This window comes from Neodothiora populina (genome assembly GCF_041146345.1).
Source record: "Neodothiora populina strain CPC 39397 chromosome Unknown canker_contig_15, whole genome shotgun sequence".
Lineage (NCBI taxonomy): Eukaryota > Fungi > Ascomycota > Dothideomycetes > Dothideales > Dothioraceae > Neodothiora > Neodothiora populina.
Window position 1 is genome coordinate 418496 of NW_027191413.1, and position 22336 is coordinate 440831.

General features: G+C 48.5%; 5 protein-coding genes across 8 annotated transcripts; 4 read left to right on the plus strand and 1 right to left on the minus strand.

Moving 5' to 3' along the window:
* Positions 1-711: 711 nt before the first annotated feature.
* AAFC00_002502 (uncharacterized protein) lies at positions 712-2512 on the plus strand (the record flags this gene model as incomplete). Its single annotated transcript, XM_069341827.1, has 2 exons — positions 712-724; positions 837-2512. 2 exons carry the CDS (start codon positions 712-714, stop codon positions 2510-2512), a joined length of 1689 nt encoding a protein of 562 aa, XP_069198333.1.
* A 1358-nt stretch (positions 2513-3870) lies between these two features.
* AAFC00_002503 (uncharacterized protein) lies at positions 3871-7307 on the plus strand (the record flags this gene model as incomplete). Of its 4 annotated transcripts, none has more annotated exons than XM_069347732.1 (3): positions 3871-6784; positions 6836-7173; positions 7236-7307. In XM_069347732.1, the coding sequence occupies 3 exons, from the start codon at positions 3871-3873 to the stop codon at positions 7305-7307; spliced, it is 3324 nt and encodes a 1107-aa protein (XP_069198334.1). The 4 variants fall into 4 exon arrangements, with proteins under 4 accessions (XP_069198334.1, XP_069198335.1, XP_069198336.1 ...); XM_069341828.1 differs by having other exon boundaries at positions 3952-6784; XM_069341829.1 differs by having other exon boundaries at positions 4459-6784.
* A 999-nt stretch (positions 7308-8306) lies between these two features.
* On the plus strand, positions 8307-9631 carry AAFC00_002504 (uncharacterized protein; the record flags this gene model as incomplete). The annotated part of the gene is made up of 3 exons (XM_069341830.1): positions 8307-8410; positions 8459-8592; positions 8649-9631. The coding sequence occupies 3 exons, from the start codon at positions 8307-8309 to the stop codon at positions 9629-9631; spliced, it is 1221 nt and encodes a 406-aa protein (XP_069198338.1).
* Positions 9632-15379: 5748 nt separating this feature from the next.
* On the minus strand, positions 15380-17264 carry AAFC00_002505 (translation elongation factor EF-1 alpha; the record flags this gene model as incomplete). Its single annotated transcript, XM_069341831.1, has 5 exons — positions 15380-15452; positions 15543-16717; positions 16973-17028; positions 17087-17157; positions 17260-17264. The coding sequence occupies 5 exons, from the start codon at positions 17262-17264 to the stop codon at positions 15380-15382; spliced, it is 1380 nt and encodes a 459-aa protein (XP_069198339.1).
* Positions 17265-18146: 882 nt separating this feature from the next.
* Positions 18147-18863, plus strand: AAFC00_002506 (uncharacterized protein; the record flags this gene model as incomplete). Its single annotated transcript, XM_069341832.1, has 1 exon — positions 18147-18863. The coding sequence occupies one exon, from the start codon at positions 18147-18149 to the stop codon at positions 18861-18863; it is 717 nt and encodes a 238-aa protein (XP_069198340.1).
* Between the last annotated feature and the right edge of the window lie 3473 nt (positions 18864-22336).

A 22336-nucleotide genomic window follows, 5' to 3' on the forward strand; every position in this document is an offset into this window, starting at 1 on the left:
AAAATAAAACTACCTACCTTACCTCACCTACACTAGGCACCCGTGTAGTACAACAGGCAATGGACATGCATGACCCCCTCATACCTAGGCAATCATTGCATCGAAACCTGTACATGTCAGGCGTGCAATTTCCCGTCGACTTCTTTTGAGGCTACTACAGTATGTGAGGGTTCGTGCGTGATAACATCTTCCTTCGCCTTCGCATAAGTTTCCGTGGCGACTCCATTCTTCTGCGCACTGCGACCTACTGCAGGTCAGTACTTGTACTGAGTGTAAGCTGACGCATGACTAGGATGGTGATCCTGTGGAGGCACAGGCCTAAGGATAACCCGCTCGTCTTTCGGGGCTGATTCGTAGCACAGCACCTAGTCAGATAGCCAACCAAAGCACTTTTGCTTCGTCCGTAGGTATGAAGGTAGTAAATTATATGTAAGGTACCTGGCCACTCTCGGGCAAGGCATTGCCTCAGACATCTTCATCTTCAAGTGCGACCTTGAAGCATGCCTCCAGCCTCTCATTCGCACTTCTCTCTCTTTGCTGCGTGAATTCGTGCGTTTGTGTGCCCTTCGCAAGACGAAAAAAGATATTGTTTCGTGTCGAATTGATCTTGAATCATGCTTTTTTGCCAAAGATTCGTTGCTACGTACCTTGGCCTCTCCGTACACCTGAGTTTGGTCTTGGGCATAATACCATGGCGCGTCTCGTGGGGGGATGGTGCAGGCAAGTGACATGGAAGGCGAGCATGGAGAAATTATACTAAGCAATGCACAGTTGGACCAGATGGTCGGTATAAGATAGCGCAAAGCTCAGTATTTTACTGTAACTAAATTCAACAGGACCATGGAACGCACTACTTGTAGGCGTCGATTCACCACCACAAAACTTGACATTTCTGCCATCCCTAACGAAGAGTACTCTGCTCATTTCGGATGGCGCATGTTCCAGTCAGTCATCTGTGTGTCCTCTGCCATTGCCTAATTTCTGGCTCAACTCCTCTGCCCACGCCGAATTTGTTTGGATAGATAGCCCCTCCTGGGACGCCAGCACTTGGGATGCTACTGTATCCGAACCTCTTCAACTCGATGGACAAGGCCTTCTTCTACACGAGACGCTCCAACTCTATAATCAGCCAAAGACAAATATAAATGGATTCGTCAACCAGGCCATGGCTCTGACACAAGACATGACCGTCAATTATCCAGACGGTACAAATTACACGATGGACGTGGGATTTTTCTCTGTCTACGGAGCTGCAGACAACCAGACCTGGACGTCGACGAATGGCTCAAAGATAACCTTGGACAGCACACTACCTTCCGTTTACAACGGGGGTGTGATACCATCGACCAGCTATTCACTCCATATGGGGTCTGCGTCGCTCGAGGTGCCTGGTAGCCTTGTACTCGGGGGTTATGATCGGTCCCGATGCTTGACGACACCAATAACCAGCGACAGTTCCGTTTTCCAGCTTCATGGTATTAACATCGGAGTTCGCGCTGGAGCAAGTGCGTTCATAGGAGCCACTCGACCGAATATCAGCTCTATACAACTTCTTTCGGGGCCCGAATTGACCGTCTTGCCAAACCCAGGTGTACCTTACATGTACTTGCCAAGAGCAACATGCGATGCTATTGCCGAGTACCTACCTGTCAATTATAATGCTGACAAAGGTCTCTACATCTGGAATACCAGCAACCCTGCTTATCAGCAGATTGTCAGTTCTCCTCATACACTTTCTTTTACATTCGCATCCTCGACCTCGGGCAGCAACGATACTATTCACATACCTTTTGCTCTTTTGAATCTGACCCTTGATTCGCCAATCGTGAATCCACCCCTACAATACTTTCCCTGCAGCCCTTACAGTCCATCAGACTCGACGACATACCACCTTGGCCGTGCATTCCTGCAGGGAGCTTTCTTGGCTCAACATTGGCAGACGAATACGACCTGGCTAGCACAAGCTCCTGGGCCAGCAAAGTCATCAGAGAACATCATCAATCTGGAACCCGAAGATACGACTCTCGCCGCCATGGTCAATGGTCCAAATTGGTACAGCACTTGGCAAGACACACTAAAGCCTCTAGCCAATGACAAGCCAGGGGAGATTACGGACTCACTTTCCGGAGGTGCAATAGCAGGAATAGTAGTTGGTGTAGTAGTTGGTGTTCTTCTCGTCGTCGCTGCTGTTGTATTCTTTTTCATCCGTCGACGGAGGGCACGTTCTTCGGCTGGAGCAAACGCTCCAGGCGATGGAGACGATACGCGACAAGAGCTCAAAGATTATCCTACAGAGGACAATGATCACGCTGCCGGTGCGTCAACCCCATTAGTGACGTCGCCCTCCGAGGCACATTCGAGACATTTAGTTGAGGCACCTTACACCGAGATTCACGAGATTGCAGGGAGCAAGAATAGACATGACGACGAAGATCCCTTCAAGGACAAGGAGATGAAACTTGCAGAAATGGAAGATCGTCGCTCACCTGTAGCAGAGCTTCCAACAAATTAATAGGATTCATTTGCGATTCTTCACTGCTATCTCATTCATGGCTCAATATAATATATCTCATCACAGACTTACTGCTTTCTTGTTTACTTTTCATTATTACATCGCGCTGATACTTCACTTACGGTTTAGTATGACTTGACAACGACCTCACCGCCTTCTATCATCATTCCTCGCTCTTGCTCCAGTTGTGGTTCGGTATGCCTTCAGTATGCCATCACTTCTACTTCAGTTATAGTTCAGTACGCCCTTACTTCCACCTCACTCATGGTTCAGTATGCCCTTACTACGACTTGCTGCTTAACAGTCACAATTACAGTATATGCTTTGCTCATAGCATTTTCTTTTGCAATTAATTTCCTCATCCGATTAAGATCAGCTACATTACGTTCCTTCGCCCGGGCGCGTTCTTTCCTACGTTGATTAGCATTTTTGTCTTTGCGTGTCTGGTCTCCTCCTTCTGTAAGGATGAGTTTCCTCTCAGCCTTCTTCTTTACCTTGTATCTCTTCTGAGCAGCAGCTTGGTCGGCAAGCCTCTCCAGCCTCTCCTCCTATCTTAGTAGCGAGATGCTTTACCTAAGACTGTACTCTGCACAATTGGAACGTGACTAGAGCCGCAGTAAGAAAGTGAAGAAGTCGCAGTTAAGACTCAGTGAATGCGCAATCAAGACTTAGTGAAAGCGTAGTCAAGACTTAGTAAAGGCGTATTCAAAAGTCGGTAAAGGTGTAATCAATGTAGATGTAGTGCTTTCTCGCTGTGGTAGATCCTGAATATAGCCATATTATATGTTTGGTTTTGTTCAGTGATAATTCAGCCTATGAACAATGATCCCTTACTTCTTGATTATTTACAATAGACTTTGTGATTATTATTGTATTACATTTTGACTACTTACTCTTGTTTCATAGCTTCTTTATACTTCCTTTCGAGTTTATTGCACGCTTTATTTGCATTTAATATTACCTTTTGTTGCATTTTTTGACGTTCCACTTCACAATCAGTTCCGTTTCGCTTCCCAATTGTGTGAGCTTCATTATACAACTACTTATGCTCCACCTTGCAATTATCTACGCTGCACTTTGTGATTACTGGCTCTGCACCAAAGGCAAGGTACAATGCAATTGCCTATTCCTACGATGACGTATGGATGATTAGACCTCACATTCGGTGCTTAGTGTGAGGATCTAGATGTTCCAGATTCCAGGACGTTTGGCTAAGTAAAGTATAATTGTGCAAATGCAGGTTCATTGAACAATTAACGTCGACGGTTGTCTGTAATATATAGTAAAGTGATGTACTGTGCCGCGAAGGTCTCCTCAGCTCCATTGTTGCTTGGTCTCGTACACTCTTTACAAGTAAAATGGTTGCATCAGAGACTGAAGATGTGATACTAGACCTCATCTCTGCCGATGACAGGCCGACTTTCATACTCGAAACCCCAATGTCACCTTCAGATAATCATGAGGATCCGCAAATCATCTATCGCAACACCGCGCTCGTCTCATTCCTGGAAACACCGAGAACAAGTCCATTATCATTCGAGACATGGAGCAATTCCCTTGCAAGAGCTTCATTAAGACAACCGATAGCAGCGACTGCAGGAGAAGCCCGCCATGCAGGTGTCTTTGGTGACAGAGAATGGTCCAGTAAAAGCCTCAAGTGCGGTTGGACAATAGTGTATTGCAGGAAACACAACTGGAACACTTCAGCCCATCAATCGAAAGCTGAGCAATCAACTTCCGCTTATTATACTGGTACTATAGAATACGAGGATGCGGCTGCAGAGACGGATATTCCATTAAGTCAACTACATATTGACTGGCTGAAATATCCTCTCCTGAGCTCTGATCCATGGATCTCCTACTTGCGCGGCTTTAATTGGAGCAGCACTAAGCTTGGTCCAACGAACGAATGGTCATCTACGCTTTGTAGCTATGTTATAACCATAATGGCATGCCACGAACCTCGTTACATTTTCTGGGGGGACGACTTAATCATGCTTTATAATGAAGCTGCAGTTCCAATACTTGGACCAATTCATCCAGGCTCACTCGGCAAGCCGCTGGCTGATATCTGGGGCAAAACATTACATGATCAACATCAGAGGACCATCAGACATGGAATTCAGCAGGGTAAAGCCTTTCCAATCAAGGCTGCCGAACTTATCGTCGAACGAAATGGGTTTTACGACGAACTTTACAGTGACATACAATATACTCCGATACCCTCAGAAGATGGCCGTTGGAGCGGCTCTCTTCTAGAGTATCACGATGTTACACCTAGGATATATCAAGAGAATCGCAAAAAGGTGGCTGCTGCCATCTCAAATTGCACTGCCAGAATGCAATCTTTGGCTGGGTTTTGGGTCGAATCAACTAAAGTTTTGGAAGCAGAGTCCAAAGACGTGTCATATGCCGTCATATACAGCGTGAACAGTCGTACATCAGCGGAGTCTCCGCCCTATCAATTCGAGGCCTCATATGGTACTGATAGCTCATTATTCAAGGATGAACCTCCTCTCAGCTTGGCCAATGCCTTCTCCACCAATCAGGGATCACTACACCTCTTGCAGAAATCGACTCAGACTTTGCCTCCAGAACTCACAATGACAACAGCGCATGGAACGGTATCTTCTGCATATATCATGCCTGTCACCAGTGGAATAGGAGCTGAACTGGCCTACGTAATTCTCGGCATGAATCCGAGGAGAGCTGCTGAGGAAAGCCATCTTTTTGTGACACACCTACGTGATCTGTTCGAAAGATCTTGCGCAATCATAGATTTGCCCGAAGCTAGGAAACGTCTGGAAGAAGCGAACCTAGCTCTTCTCGACCAGCTTCGAATCACAAAGGTCAAGGCGGAGAAGAACGAGGAGGCCTTTAAGAGAATGGGCCGTCAAGCCCCTGCCGGCATGTTCATCTTCGCTGCAGATGGTCGACCCCTCTACGCTAATGAGGCATATCTCAATCTATTCGACTTATCTAATAGCAAGTTCTATGACGATGCACAGACAGATTTTGTTTGGGGTGCGGCCTTGTACGAAGAGGATCATCAAAGTGCTAAAGACCTCATGATCAAGGTGTTCAGAGACAAACAAACTGGCTCCTTCGAGTATCGCCTAAGGTCTGGTTCGCAGACTATACCGCGCTGGATGGAAGGAACCATATTTCCAGAAACGGATGATGCCGGGAATGTTGTGTCATTCCAAGGATGGGTCGCCGACATCTCGCATCGTAAATTCGCCGAACATGTTCGAGAGGAACGACTTCAGGAAGCTCTGGATCACAAGCGAGCCGCTGAGAAGTTCCTGGATATGATCTCGCATGAGATTCGCAACCCTTTATCATCTATCCTCCTCTTAGCTGAAGATATCCTTATGTCACTTCCCCAAGACAAGAACGTTGTCTTGCCGCCTGAAAACACTGACTCGATTATAGATGCAGCAAAAACGATTTCTCTATGTGCAGTGCATCAGAAGAGCATTGTAGATGAAGTTCTAACCATCTCAAAATTGGATTCAAACCTGCTCGTACTCAGTCTGGAGAAAGCTCGAGCCTTGTCCATTGTAGAGTCTGGCCTCAAAATGCTGTCCGCTGATCTGTCCGCTGCAAACATCGAGAAATCTGTCAACGTCTTACCTAGCTATGAGGGATTGGGATTAGACGACATATTACTGGATGTTCATCGAATGACGCAGGTTTTCATCAATCTTTTAAACAATGCGATCAAGTTTACACGAGACTCTGAGAAACGTAGGATTACTGTAACCATAGGTGGTTCGACTGAGCGACCTGCGGCAGGCTCCTCACCGGTCACTTTTATCCCGTGTCGTATGAAACAATCGGGCTCTCTCATCTCACGAGTCAAGCAATCCGCTGCTGTCGAAGCTGGACGTGAAATCTATATTCATTTCAGCGTTGAAGATACTGGTTGCGGCCTCACTGGAAGCGAAATGTCGCACTTGTTCCACCGCTTTTCACAAGCATCACCCAAGACCTACAAGCAATATGGGGGAAGTGGATTGGGCCTCTTTATTAGCAGGGAATTAGTCGAACTCCATGGGGGGCAAGTCGGTGTCCGCAGTTCTCCTGGAGTAGGCAGCAACTTTATGTTCTACATTCAAGCATATCGTGCTAAATCAGCCTCTGCTCTGGAAACTGTGGTTAGAGCGAGCGATGTCAAGGCAGTTTCAGAAGCAAACACGCCTCTGAAAAAGGGTTCGTTGTCGTTGTCTAATGGAAAGGAAAGCTCTCTAAAAGATATGCATGTTCTACGTAAGTTTACTCATTGGTTTGTCTTCTTGAGCGCACCACTGATACGAGTAGTCGTTGAGGATAATCCAGTGAACCAAAAGGTCATCGCCAAACAGCTTCGCAGAGCTGGTTGTAAGACGGTCAAAGTCGCTGAACACGGAGTCGAGGCTCTAGACTTCCTCTCGAAAAGCTCACTATACAAAGATCCAGGGGTAGATCAAATACCTCTCTCGGTGATACTTCTGGACGTCGAAATGCCTGTAATGGACGGTCTGACATGTATACGACGCATCCGCGAACTTGAGGGAAGTGGGGACATAATTCAACATGTTCCCGTCATTGCTATCACAGCAAATGCTAGACAGCAGCAAATTGACGATGCCTTGCAAGCAGGAATGGACTCGGTCGAGGTATATCACGTCCCATTCTTTTTGAAAATAACTCACAGTATCTTTACTGACTTTCCTTGCAGACCAAGCCTTTCAATATTCCGGACCTTGTGTCTCGTATGGAAGCTCTTGTCGCAAAATGGCAACCGTCTTGATTTTGCGTCCTTGCAATTTGAGATTGATAACGAGATAAATGAATAGAGGATGAGCGATAACATCACCATAATATTGGCCTAGTGGACAGCCAAGTCAAGCGTTGATGAGGCGAGAGGCGCTTATACTTAATGCTGAGTAATCCCTAATTGTACGTAGATAAAACAACAGTCAGGTAGAGCCTGTACAGTAATTGGAAGTATAGTAAACAACAAGTAATAGAGAATTGGATATCGAGTATGAGCTGTATCAATAACAACTGAAATAGCGCAGGTTTACAGTGAACATCGAGTGACAGGTCAATAATTGGTTGATGACTGGTCAATCAATCTGTAGCAAAGTACTACTTATTGAATGAATAACACATACTACTAGGATGAATTACAGATGAAGGGTTTAACAAAGTACGAGCAAACGTAGATTGAATTTCAAAGTGAATTGTGAAAAAGTGCGAAGTGAACCTCGAGTAAATGCTTCTTCTAAGCGCGAATGGGTATGAAGTACCTTAATTAAAGGTATTAGTGGTCCGGACCTTCCATGGAGTGTCCGCACGGCGACTTCAATTCCTCCGAAGCTGGTGACCCTACTTCCATACCATCCTGACAGAGTCACTCTCCATTGACTACTATTGTACCTCGTATTAGCGCCAATAGTAAGCACGCATGGATGCGCCATCGTAGGACTCCGACTGAGAGCTTGTCCGAGAGGTTGAGAGGCGTTCTTACGACCCACATGTATCAAGGTCTAGCATGGTCGCTTATGGCGATATATCCCCAACAGCAGCAAGTCCTCTCACTATTTAAGTGACCTTGTCTCCTTTTGCGGACTGTACAATTTCGCCAACCGAATCCTTCCAAGCAGCCGTGATATTCTTTATCTAGCATCCAGCAGAACCTGTTCATTTCGTGTTGTACCACAGCATATTCCCTTAACAATCATCGGTATGTTCATCTATACATTTGTGACCCAACGACGGCGATTGATGACCCGTGAGGAACCTAATGACTACCTTGATAAACCGCATCTGGACGGCTTTCAGCCCTCCTCAGCCTGCGAAGAAAGACGATGCTCTTAAATTTGGTGTACTGGGAGCTGCGACGATTGCGTAGGTGTTTCTCTTGCTCGATTTGACACTCGCTAAATAGTGATACAGTCCTCTTGCGTTGATAATCCCTGCCAAATCGCATCCCGAAGTCATCATTCAGGCAGTGGCTGCTCGTGATCGCAGAAAGGCAGAGGCATTTGCGAAATCTAATGGTATACCAGAGGTCAAGGGGTCGTACCAAGGTCGGTGTTTCTCTCTCATCTTGCTTTTGTTCTCATGGCTGAAATTTCTTCCTCAGAGATCATTGATGATCCGAATATTGACTGTGTATACATTCCGCTGGTGAACAACCTGCACTTCGAATGGGCTGCTCGTGCAGTCCGCGCTGGAAAGCATGTCCTTCTGGAAAAGCCATCCGCTTCGAATTCGACCGAGGCCGAGATTCTATTCAACTTGCCTGAGTTGTCTGCTCCTCATGGTCCAGTCCTTCTAGAAGCTTTCCACAACCGATTCCATCCTTCTTGGGCATTTTTCAAGTCCTTGGTCAAGCCTGCTGATGTAGTCCACGTTACTTCTCATTTCATGTTACCCTGGTGGACGAATTCGAAGAACGATATCTTCTTCAACTACAATCTTTCCGGAGGCAATATCATGGCCGTGGGCACGTACAATCTTGCTGCGACACGACTTCTCTTCGATGCCGAGCCAGAGGAGTGTATCGATTGTGATACTAAAGCTTACACTGATGGTGTCCATGCCAAGTGTGATTACGAATTCAAGGCCAGATTTCGCTTCCCGAATGGTGGAATCGGCGAAGCCAGCAGTACACTCAGAGGTGGAACTATGTACAGGGCTGCATACGTGACAGTCACGACCAAAGGAATCGTGGTCCCCGATGACACTCTCCCTGCCAGCCAGGAGAAACGCCGCTCTCAGGAACTCACTATCAGCGATCTGATCCATGGTGGTTTCTGGCACAGAATTGACGTCACGAGCACGTTCAAAATATGTGACAGAGAAACAGGTACAGTGATCAAGAAGTGGGTGGAGAAGGAAAGTCACAAGGCATACACCTTCGAAGAAGCCGGTATGGCCAACCTGCCCGGTGAGGACTACTGGCTGTCTTATCGACATCAATTGGAGCAGTTTGTAAACAAGATCCGAGGTCGCGAGACGCAGCATTGGGTCACCGCAGAGGATTCCTTAGTTCAGGCGAGGATGATCGATATGGCGTATGAAAAGAGTGGTCTCGGACTTCGACCTACTAGCTCTTTCAGATAAGGTGATTTCTTCTTCTTTCTAACGTCAGTCAAAACTCGTCAGTCTCACTGTTACTTAATTGTCCTTCGCTATTGTTTGATCAAATGTGCTTCATCACCTCTATCTTTCTAACTCGCCCTAGCACACGTAATCCTGCCAGTCTCTACAGAAGCTCCATCTACGCAACTCGGATCTACTAAGCCTTTACTAAGTATCAACAACATCTTCATTGCGGACTCACTGCTCCTTCATTACTCCTTTACTGCTCCTTTACTGCTTCTTCATTAACTCTTCACTGCTTCTTCACATAATCAGCAAGAAGAGAGGTACAGCGCTGCTATTGAAAACTGGCTGGTGTACCATTCTGCGCCTGTCCCCGATGATGTCGACCTCGATGAAAAGACTTCTCGCAGCCAAGAACGTGCTAGGAAATGGTCTTGGAGTATAAAAAGGGAGACCCTAAGGCGGAGAAAGCATACATAGCGGCATATTGGAAGAAACGTATAGCTAACGAAACCCCCAAGGAGAGGACTGTTCGTCTAGCTGCTGCTGCTACTGAACGTTATTACAACAGACAAAGGGCTGAACGGAAACTTAATCCTGTTATTCTAACAAAAAAGAGGACGGTATAAGAAAGGAGAAAGTGAACAAGAAAAGAAGGGGCAAACCCCTTAAGGAAAGGACTGTTCGTTTAGCTGCTGCTGCTACTGCTGCAGAACATTATAAAAACAGATAAAGGGCTAAACGGAAACTTGATCATGTTGTTCTGACAAAGGAAGAAGATAACGCAAGGAAGGCGAAGGTGAATAAGAAGAGAATGGGGGAGAGAGCACGACAAAGGGCTCGAGAGACTGCTAATTCTAGTAAGAAGAAAAAGTTAAGTTCTAAGCAGGATAGGATTTGTAAGAAGAAGAACGCAGTAAGGCAGGCCAACCTTCGTAAGAAGAACAGAATTGCAGCAAAAGGAGCTGGCATGATTCTCTAACGCCTTTACTAAGTCTGACCTAATCCTTTATTGTGGATTTAATAAGTCCTCACTACCTCTTCACTAAGTCTTCATTGCTTCTTCACTAACTCTTCATTATCCTCTGACTGCCACTTTGGTGCATCTTCATTATTGCACAAGCCCTTAACCTCCATTGCTCACGAAGTCCGTGACTTAATGCTGCGGCTTGCTTACTTCTTTCTACTGCCGCGGGAACCCTTTCTAGATACACGGCGGGTGCTTCCTCCTTTAGCGCCCTTCTTTCCTCCCCTACTGCCGCCACGAGCCCTACTACTACCTGTGCCAGATTGACCACGACCCTTACTCTCCTCGCGGTCGTGATCATCATCGTCGTCGCTGTCGCGTACGAACTCGGTTGACAACGTCTCCTTAATGGCGCCTCGACTCACCCTGGCTCGCCTCTCAGGCTTCGACACAATACCCTCTTGGGAAGATTCTTCCGCGTCCTGTATCTCTGTGTCCTGCTGCATAGACGCACGAAGTTCGTCGTCCATAGATTGCAACTCACTCAAGGCCGGCTCCGAGCTCTTAGTTCTTCCGCGTCCTGCATCTCTGTGTCCTGCTGCATAGACGAATGAAATTCGTCGAAATCCATAGAGTTCAACTCACTCGAGGCCGGCTCCGAGCTGTTAGCTCTGGGTGTAGGCGAAGTTGGAGTAACAGCCCGAACAAGTGGTTAACCACTTCTTCTCTCGCTGTAAGGTCCCCAAGGCTGACATCGGCAAGCGGTGAATCGCTCATGTCAGTATCGTCGTCTGGGACAGTATCGACGACTGTCTTAGCAACAGTGTCGAACAAGAGTCGGTGTTTCTGCCCCTTTGCGGTGGATGTCATGAGGCCAGGTGTAGTAGACTGGCTGCTACCGAAAACCTTTTGTCTTTCCGCTAGCTCAGTGTTGCCGGCGGGCTGAACGAAACGGAAGCTTATGTTGCTCTTCCTACGCTAGGTCGAAGGGGTGACACCCTTAGTAGGTGTGTCATCGGTGTTGAACAAGTGGGTAAGGAGATCCTTACAAGATATCTTGTTTAAACACGCCGTAAGTCTTAGCAAAAGTAAGCAACGCTTAGTAAACAGAACCTCAATCCTGTTGTTCTAACGAAAAAAGAGGACAATGCAACAAAGGAGAAAGTGATCGAGAAGAGAAGGAGGGAGAAACCTCGACAGAGCGCTCGAGAGATTGCTGATCCCAGCAAAAAGGAAACATTAAATCGCTGAACAGGCAGGATTCGCAAGAAGAAGAACGCAGTGAGGCAGGCTAACCTTCACAAGAGGAACGGAATTGCCTCTGATTCACTACGCCTTTACTAAGTCTTTAACTACTTCTTCATTGTGGATTCATTAAGTTTTCACTACCTCTTCACTAAGTCTTTACTGCTTCTTCATAAGCTCTTTATCATTCTCTGACTGCCACTTTAGCGCATCTTTACTTCTACATAATATCTATCTATCCCTCGTGTGCTATGACCGGGGTCTCTATATTGAACACGGTGGAAGCGAGAATCCCAAGTATGAGCAGGTCTCCTCGAATGAAGGTACAGCTACGGAAGCCTTTACCAGGAGCTGCTGGAAGTCTAACAGCGCACGCCTTCCCTCGGCGGTATTCGTCAAGGTTCGTCCTGATGTATCCTGGGCAGGTCTTCTAGCCTCGTCGTGAGAGGTAATGATTTCCTCTTCATCCCCGATCCTCGCTAACATGGCCATATCCTCTGCACTCCGATCAGCGTTTTCATTAGAATCCGTTTGGTTCCGAGGCCACACAACTTCGACGTTTTTAGCAAGGGTCTCACAGACGATTTTTTGTTGCTCTAAGGTGAAAGTTGGCCGCAGCTCACCCTTGTCCTGTCCCATCGAGAGTCGGTGGAAGTTCGCGGTGGCATCCGCGATATTTTTCTCCAGCTTATCTAACAGCTCCTCTTTCTGCTCTGGCGGGATATCACTGTTCTGAACATCATCTTGCAGAGTGGCCTCCTGTCGGATGCGGTGACCAAAAGCGGAAAAGTGACTGGTCAACGACTTTTCTGCATGCTGCTCGGTGGCGTTGTCGCCGGCGAAGTCTTTGTCAGTAAGGTAGTGTGGAGGCACCGCGGCCTTGTTCTGCGGATTGGCTTTGCTTCGTGTGGTGCTGGCGTCCTTTTTGAAGCAGCGCTGGGCGCAACGGAGGAGTTCGTAGGCGCGATTGATATCTTCGCCAGAATATTCTCTGAAGTAACCGCTTTGGGATTTCTTGTTGTCCTCTGAATCATTCTGATTATCGAACATGCCCTTAGGCCCGTTCTTGATAAGCAAGGTGATTGCCTCAACTGTGGTGAGATAGTTGTGAGGCATTGTGCCAGTAGCCGCGTCTGGTAAATCTGGTAGTGGGAAATCGTATGCCTTCAGGTCTCCTGAACTAGAACCAACATACTGGAATAGCTGCTTCTTCACCAGCGGGCCTGTCCGGCCTCCTACGAAATTGGCCTCGTCCGATCGATAAGCGCAATATGCCGCGAAGACATCAGCGCTAGCCTCATCATCGTAGATATACGATCTCAGAGCGTTGGTGTCAGGGAGATTGACGTATCCTGCTAGGTGGGCCATGCCGGTGTGGATATCCTTGCCCTTAACGTAAACGATGCGGGCGTAGGTGTCGGAATAATTGAAGCGTGCTGCGTCGATCTCATCCTGGTTTGGTCTGGCAGCTACTGGTGGTTCGGCCGAGGCTATAGTGGTGGTGCTTTAGTTGGCCTTTCCCTTCTGTCCCTTCTTAGGCGGCATGGTGGACACGCTGTAATAGAGTGCGATTGGAGTGATAGACCGGAGGTAGAGTGATTCCGGAGATGATGAAGTAGAGTAGTGCGATTCCAGAACGCTGTACCTTTGCGATCTAGACGTGAGTGATGTCCTTATCTTGCTTCTCTTGCATTTCTTACCTTGCGTGTCCAAAGTCTGTACGTGTGTTTGCGAGAAGGAAATAGAGAAGTGTTTGCAAGATGGTGTACGGGAAAGTGAGAAATTGTGACCCTTGCCTAGCACACAGAATATGGCTACGACTCAATGTATCGATACCCTTGTGTCGATGGACTTGCCTGAGGATGCTATATCTCCTTACTTGGCGAACGATCGAGCAAGTGTCAGCGACCTAATGTGCTATAGCTGCTCTAAGACAGTTGAGGTCTTTGAGCGGTGATCAAACGTCGTATTGTCAGCACTAAAGGATGGTTGAAACCCTGATGCGATGAGGAAGCTTGATCAAGCAAAGTAGCAGGCCGACAACTGTGGAGGTATCCGATGACGAAGAGCAAAGAAACGTGTGAGGTGTAGAAAGGAAAGAGGAAATATTAGGACGAGGAAAGATGATAGGCACGAAACAGGCTATGCCCAAAGCGGTAAGCACTAGTCACAAGCCAGGGGGCATAAGAGTGAAGGTGAAGTCAATAGTTGGAGAGAAGAGCAAGGTGAAAGTGCAGGGGAAAATCTAGGGTAGAGGTGAATAGGGGGATTGCAATGTAAGGCTCGGAGTGAGGATTAGGCTCACTTTAGAGGTACTAACAGCAGGTGAACAGAGAGAAAGCGTGAGATTGAGAGTCAAAGTGAACCACTGACGACAGGCATAATTACATACAGCGGATATCATTGCGTGCGCTGTTCTTATTGTGAGCTCTGGAGGCTCCTTAATTAGTAGAGGAAATATATACCGATTTTCCTCGTCCTCGTCCTTCTGGTGGAAATATGTTGTGATCTTTCCTTTAGGAGCAAGCTTAGCCAGTTTGTTCTTCTTTCTCCTAGCTGCCTCTCGCTCCCGATTGTACATTTTCTTCGCGGCGGTCTGCTCTGCAGTGAACTGAGGTTTGCAGCTGGGATCCACTCTTTCCCGTTCTTTGCGTCTTGCTCGTTCGTCTCGACGCTGTTTAGCGTTCTTAGCCTTACGATCGCGATCTTCCTCCTCAGTCAACATAGGAGGATTGAGCTTTCTTCCAGCCCTTTTTTTATCGCGGTGACGCTTTTGAGCAGCAGCCTGCGCAGCAAGTCTCTTCACCCTCTCCCCCGCAGACTCGTTATCCAAGCGTTTCAGCCAGTAAGCTGCGAAACTGGCCTTTTGGTGGGCCGTCTAATCTTCTGTAGCTCTTTTGTTGTAGTTTTGAACGACTCTCCTAGCAGTGTCTTAGTCGGATGAAATGAAGCCAAGGCAACAGTAACATAACAACGAGATCACACAATAGTAAGCTGGTAGCAAGCTGTAGTTAAGCCGAGCTGAACCATAACCGAAGTAAAAGGAAGATAGCAATCACATAGCAGCGAGGTCGCAATTGGGCCCGACTGAACCATATGCTCAATGAAAATGAGCCGGCGATGAAGGTGAAATAGCAAAGTCCGGCTCGCAAGCAAAGGTCTATCAGCTGTCGAAGTCATGAATCACGTTAGAGCGTGGTGTACCATGTAAGGGAAGAAGTCATAATCAAAATGGCCAAGCTTCGTTGCCAGGACTTCACCTCTGCCTTTACTGTATGTTTGTGTCTATACCACAATTTTCCTAGCCTCAATATGCGGAACAAAGGAAGCATCTTTAGAAGGCTCTGGTTGGGACAGCAGAGGCACAACAGTATCACAGTCACGAGAATAGAACATAGTAATGTAGGAAATGTTTCCATTGTCTCATCAAGGCATATGCCCCATTGAATTTTCTAGAGGAAAATCTCTAGTCAAGGGCTAAAGGGAAAACATCATGACCGTGGTATCTCTTGTACAAAGACGACCAGCCTTTTTGCTAAACCACCTCAACCAATTTACTTCTTGGAAGCCTTGACGGCGGCCTTGGTGACCTTACCGGCACCAGCCTTGTCCGACTTCTCGACGGACCTGAGAGAAAAAAGTTAGCAAAAATTCGAAGAAAATTTCCAAAACATTCCAAATGTCTTGTTAATCATTGTTATGGATTGTTCAACTCACTTGATAACTCCGACCGCGACTGTCTGACGCATATCACGGACAGCGAAGCGACCAAGAGGAGGGTACTCGGTGAAGGCCTCGACACACATGGGCTTGGAGGGAATCATCTTGACGATGGCGGCGTCACCGGACTTGATGAACTTGGGGGCGTCTTCGATGGACTTGCCGGTACGGCGGTCAATCTTGGTGAGGAGCTCGGCGAACTTGCAGGCAATGTGGGCGGTGTGGCAGTCGAGGACTGGGGCGTAACCGGCACCGACCTGGCCAGGGTGGTTGAGGACGATGACCTGGGCGTTGAAGGAGTCGCAACCCTTGGGGGGGTCGTTCTTGGAGTCACCGGTGACGTTGCCACGACGGATCTCCTTGACGGAGACGTTCTTGACGTTGAAACCGACGTTGTCACCGGGAAGACCCTCGACGAGCTGCTCGTGGTGCATCTCGACGGACTTAACTTCAGTGGTGACACCAGCGGGGGCGAAGGTGACGACCATACCGGCCTTGATGACACCAGTCTCGACACGACCGACGGGAACCGTGCCAATACCACCGATCTTGTAGACGTCCTGGAGGGGAAGACGGAGGGGCTTGTCGGAAGGACGGGAAGGAGTGTCGATGGCGTCGATGGCCTCGAGGAGGGTCTTGCCAGTGGACTTGGTCTTGGTCTCCTTCTCCCAGCCCTTGTACCAGGGGCAGTTGGGGGAGGGCTCAATCATGTTGTCGCCATTGAATCCGGAGATAGGGACGAAAGGAACGTGCTTGGGGTTGTAGCCGACCTTCTTGATGAAGGAGGAGGTCTCCTTGATGATCTCCTGGTAACGCTCCTCGGACCACTTGGTGGTGTCCATCTTGTTGATGGCAACGATGAGCTGCTTGACACCGAGGGTGTAGGCGAGGAGAGCGTGCTCGCGAGTCTGGCCGTCCTTGGAGATACCAGCCTCGAACTCACCAGTACCGGCGGCAATGATGAGAATGGCGCAATCGGCCTGGGAGGTACCAGTGATCATGTTCTTGATGAAATCACGGTGACCGGGGGCGTCGATGACAGTAACGTAGTACTTGGGGGTCTCGAACTTCCAGAGGGCGATATCAATGGTGATACCACGCTCACGCTCGGCCTTGAGCTTGTCGAGGACCCATGCGTACTTGAAGGAACCCTTACCGAGCTCGGCGGCTTCCTATGTAGTTTATTAGTATTTTGCATTATTATTTTATTTTATTTTTATTTCTTTATTTTCTCGGTGGCGGGATGACCCTTTCGCAAGCTTCGGGCAGCAATGTTGACGAGGAGTCAAAGCGTTGTGGAACGAACGCCTCGCTTCACGCCCCACCAATTTTGCCCCTCTCAGAATGCGAAAGAAGCAGAGCAACCTCAGCGCAAAGGCCGGACATGTGCGTAAAAAATTGATATAGAGAAAAAGACAATCACATACCTTCTCGAACTTCTCGATGGTACGCTTATCAATACCTCCGCACTTGTAGATCAAGTCTGTATATGTTGTGAATATTTTGTTCTCATCTTACTTATTGTTGCGAATGATACGTACGACCGGTGGTGGTGGACTTGCCGGAATCGACGTGGCCGATAACGACGACGTTGATGTGAGTCTTCTCCTTACTGGAAGGTACGTTAGATCATCTTGTGTTGCTTGATGCATGAAAGAGGCAGGTGCGACCCAAGTGCCATGTATCGCAGTGCCTGCCTGAGAAGAAGACTTACCCCATGGTGACGGTGTTGGAATGTGATAGGAAGTTTAAGTTCAAGTGTTTGAGATTTCTGCAGAAAGATTAGTAGATGTAGGAAATGGATTCCTGCAGGCAAACCTCACTCAGAGTCGAATGCTTAACGATTCGAGGTATGAAGACGGCGGGGAGAAGAGGGTTGTAGGGTGAGTAAAATATTTGTACCCCTCAGGTGCGTCGCTTGTGTGGCCAACGCTTGGCTTAGTCAAGGATTAGCGCCGAAATTTTTCGCTGCACAATTGCCTGAAGTGGGGTTTCTGTTGAGACTCACCGCGCTTTGGATCCGCAAAGTGATGCAATTGGTTGGCAGAGTTCTTCGACCCAGGTGAGCTTGATTGTGACTCTACTCAACTCGGTGGCAAGATGATGCGCTCGTACACCTGTCTTTTAATTGGTGTCTTTCATCGGTGTCCGCATTCGATAGCAAGGTGTCCTTCATAACTCCAAAAGGTAGCCCATCCGAAGAGGCTAGAAGCGTCGCCTCACACCAACAACACACCCTCATTCAGGTAGTGGGGTGCTCTGATTTTGCTCTCTCTCACTCACTGGAGGGGCAAGCATGTGACCTCATCATTGTGGTGTGAGTTATGGGGCCCTCTCCGATACCAACATCGAGTCAGTCATTGAGGCGCAAAAAAGATAAGTGAATCATGTGTGAAAGAGTTTCTCATTGACGCTCTACCTGGAGCAATCCTGTATTTTTCTGACAACAATTGCTGTCGCTCCGCTGCTCCTTTTCTGTCTTTTCCTACACACTTGATCACACTCTTCTCTCTTCCTTAAGACCTTCCGCGCCCGAAACCACATCTGCCGCAACTCTAGAAATCCTTCTGTCCACTTTTCGTCTTATCTCTGTACCCCGCCATGTCTGCCATTCCAGCATACAAGCAAGAGCTGATCAAGCTCACGCTCACATCGGGCATCCTGACATTCGGCGAGTTCACCCTCAAATCCGGCCGAAAGTCACCCTACTTTTTCAACTGTGGCCTGTTCTGCAAGGGAAAGCTCATCCGGGGCATCAGCGAGGCTTATGCGCGGACGATCGCAGAGTACAGTGCTCAGCATCCCGAGTTTGAGTTTGATGTGTTGTTCGGCCCTGCGTACAAGGGCATCCCGCTGTGCGCCACGGCCGCCGAGAAGCTCGCTGGAATCGACGAGGCCAAGTATGGGGATGTGGCTTTTGCCTACAACAGAAAGGAAGTCAAGGACCACGGCGAGGGCGGTCTGATGGTTGGTGAGTCTCTGAAGGGCAAGAAAGTGGTCGTCGTCGACGATGTCATGACCGCCGGCACTGCCATCAGAGAGGCCATCAGCATCATCAAGAGTCAGGGTGGTGAGCTCGTGGGCATCATTGTAGCTCTCGACAGACAAGAAAAGACTCCTTCCCAGAGCGAGAAGGAGGGTAAGGGTGATGATGGGTCTGATCGACCTAGCACCATTGGCCAAGTGCGACAGGAGACTGGCGTTCCCGTACTTGCAGTCATTACTCTTGACGATGTTATCGGAGGTGCCAAGGGCATGGCCACCGAGGAGCAGATCAAGTCGATGGAGGCTTACAAGCAAAAGTATGGCGCCAACTAGACAAGTCAATTCACAACAGTACAGAGCTACGACAAGAGCAGGAAAAACGAGTAGATACCCAACAACACAGTAGGTGTTTTGAAATTACAAAAAGAGATACAGAAATATATCCAAGGGAACAATTGGTCTGAGAGGGCCGACTCAAAAATCCACACTATCTGCAGTCTGTCTGCCTATGGAAATGGTGTAGAGAAGAAGACCTGAAAGAAAAAAGCAGAGAGCTACTGCAACAATCTTTGAGCTGGACTGGACTTCCGCTAGATCGGCGCGCTATACAATGCACACACGCTATCAAGCCGTTATCGTTATCATTACATGTCGTGGGTGAAGTCAGATTTCTGTCGATATATGCGCATCATCCGCTTCTGGGGTTTGGGATGCCTCGTTCTTGAGGTTCGGCTCCTGTTGTGCGGGAGGCGCTGCTGTCGTCTTCTCGGTCAGCGGTCTCGCGAGCGGGGTGTGATAGGACGTACGAGTCGGTATCTCTGGGGCTGACTGCGGTGACACAACATCGCATTTCTGGGGCGGTTCGGTAGGAGGATCGCGGTCAGGTGGCAACGCGGTCACTCGAATGAGTTGACCGCACTCGGGATTTCTATCCTCGGCCTCATCTTGTTGTGATGTGGATGATCTGGCAAATCTTGTAGCATTGGATGACTCAATGCCTGCGATCATGTCTTCATCAAAGCCCGAGTCATGATGCAGTGGCGAGCTAAAGTATGCACTTTCTCGCCTTTCAGATGAATGATTGCCATCGTCAAGTCCGTACTCGCTGATCTGTGACGAAGCGTTGGTGTTATGCATAATCTGGGTGTCATGCTCACGCAGGCTCCCTCTCTCTCCCGTTGCATGCGGATAAGATTCCTGTGATGATTGAAACTCGCCTAATCTAGCAACACTAGATTCTCTGATCAATTTGTGCTGGCGAGACAAATGCTCTTGAAGATCTACGACTTCGTCATGCATGTCTTGTCGAACGTCTATCTTCGTGGTAAATCCTACAGCATCAGTAGCTGACAAGCTTGTTGCGCTACTCGAGGGTTTTCTTCGGCCGCGTCCGGCTGTCGCGCCGTGATTCGTGATTAGATAGCTGCCGTCGCTTTGGAATCTGTCGTATGTGGATGGTGCAGGGTCTGCAGATGTGTACGCTTCGGAAGTTAGATGCGAGGGCATAGGGGGCACGTAGTTGCGTCGATGCTCCTCTATATCTTCAAGGTGTACAGCTGCCGCGGGATCGATGTATTGCTTGTCTGAACGGCGACTCCTGATGCTGTGATCAGATAACCTCAGATCTACGGCCTGAGGATCTTCAGGCTCAGGTATCGGCGGGAATTCACCGAGAAGTTGCTTCGCGCTCAGACGATCTTTCGGCCGCTCGCTCAAGCATATCTCCACGATTCTCTTGAACCACAGCGGCGTCTCTTGATCACGTACCGGGGGAAGTCGATCATTGGTGCGTTCCGCACTCTCGGGCTCGTCTGTCTTCTCTGCTAGCGCCCAGAGCACCATGCCCAACTGGAACAGGTCGCTCTTGACACCAATGCACATACTTATTCTCTGCCCGCTGTGTATAAGACTGAGTAACTCGGGAGGTTCCCAGCCGACTGGACAACCTCTGCGGTTGATATCAATGATCTTCGCATCGTCGTCACTGTCAATGACTATGTTAGACAAGGTAAAGTCTCCTTGGACGAATCCGGCTTCGTGAATCTCCGATAGTCCCTCTATTGTTTGGTAGGCCCATCGTTCGCGTCTCTCCCACGGGAGCTGATCTGTATCTTTGTAATCATAAAGCATGTCGACCAAGGAGCCTCGTGGCGCATAAGAGATAAGCAGGCCCTTGACGTATGCATAACCCTCGTCAATCACGAGTCCGTGAAATTGTATCACACTCCTGGCGTCTTGCAGCGAGTCTAGAGCGTTGATCTCATACAGAAATTCGTCTACTGTATCGGGTCCAGGGATCTCTTTCTTGATGAGATCTTGGTCGTTGACACTGACGCGATAGACGAAGCCTGACAGATGAGCATCAAAAGTGAGCTCGCTCTCGCGATAACGTTTACAATGCACGTGCTCAACGAGAGATATCGAAGGATAGGAAATAATCTCGTTGACATCCTCCGTGACATGAACATGTAATCTTCCATCCTCGGTCTGTAGCTTGAGATTTGTGACGGTATCGAAAAACTGAATGTCGGCCAGTGAATCTCGTACAGCCTCGTATATGCGAGCATTCTTGTCTCGTTGATATCGCAGCGTTTTGAGGTCTGCCTCTAAGGACTCTGGCTCGGCATCTCGGTAGTCGAGCGAGATTGTGACTCTTCGCCATAAGTTGGGCCGCTGGGCATATGTCACGAAAAACTTTTCCCTTTCTGACTTGTCGCGGAAGTGCATGCTCAGGTTTAAAATCCATTGCGACTCAAGCTCGGCTTGTAATTCACGTTCATCCAATACGTCCGAGTGAGATTCGTCGTCGAGAACTGGTGGATACTCGCTGCTGTCCACAAGATTTGACTGTGCGTGAATGACGGGATCCGAGGCAATCGAGCCTTCTATATCATCAAGGCCATAGTGAGACTTCTGCAGCGAGCTGGAGGACGATCGCCTTATAGGGGTCCCGACCTCAGGTGCAGAAAGAGACGGAAGATGCCTCTTGGGCGACGAAGCACGATCTGTTCTGTTGGTGCTCCGTGGACGTCGGTCTGCGCTCAGTGCTCTCTTCTCGTTCAGTGTTGGTTCTACAGCCAAAAGCCTGTCGCGCTTTTCCGAGTTCTGTCTTCGGAAGGTTAGCGGCCTGGGTAAGCCAGGGACAGCCCTTCTATGACCCTTCCGTCCTAAAAGACTCGGTCGCCTTGTCGGTGGCTCTTCTGGCTGTCGCTGCTCTTGTTGCTGCTGCTGTTGCTGCTCCTGTTGCTTCTCTGGGTCCCTCGTCGCCTCTTCTTGGGGCTCATCGTCTTCCAGCGGCAGATCCTTCGGCGTCGTGTCATTATCACGGAACCAGTGACCCAACCTCGACACCCGTCCGAAAATGGGAATCCTCCGTTTAGGAGAGTCATCTGCAGGGATCTGAATAGCAGTGTCTTGCATGTCATTTTCTGTGGCGACACTGTTGACAAATGGTATATGCGGCATGTCTGACTTATCCACCATTCACAGGCCACCGTGTCTTCAAGTATTCTTCATGAGTAGTGCAGATAGAACTTCGATGACTTCGGATCGAGACTCGGGAAAGAGGGTTATTGTTGCGGGGGTACACGATGCGCTGTGCGACGTTCGAATAGCATACGAGGACAAAAAGAAAGCTAGGCACGTCTCTGATTGCTCACATGCATGAAAAGGTTATCTTATTTGTTGGAAGCAACATTCGTTTCAAAGGCCATCAGTAGTAGGGTGACACAGAAGCTGAGACCTGCTCAAGTAGCACGCGCATGGAGCTTCTTCTTAAGCAAGTGCACCGGAAGTGTGATATGTGT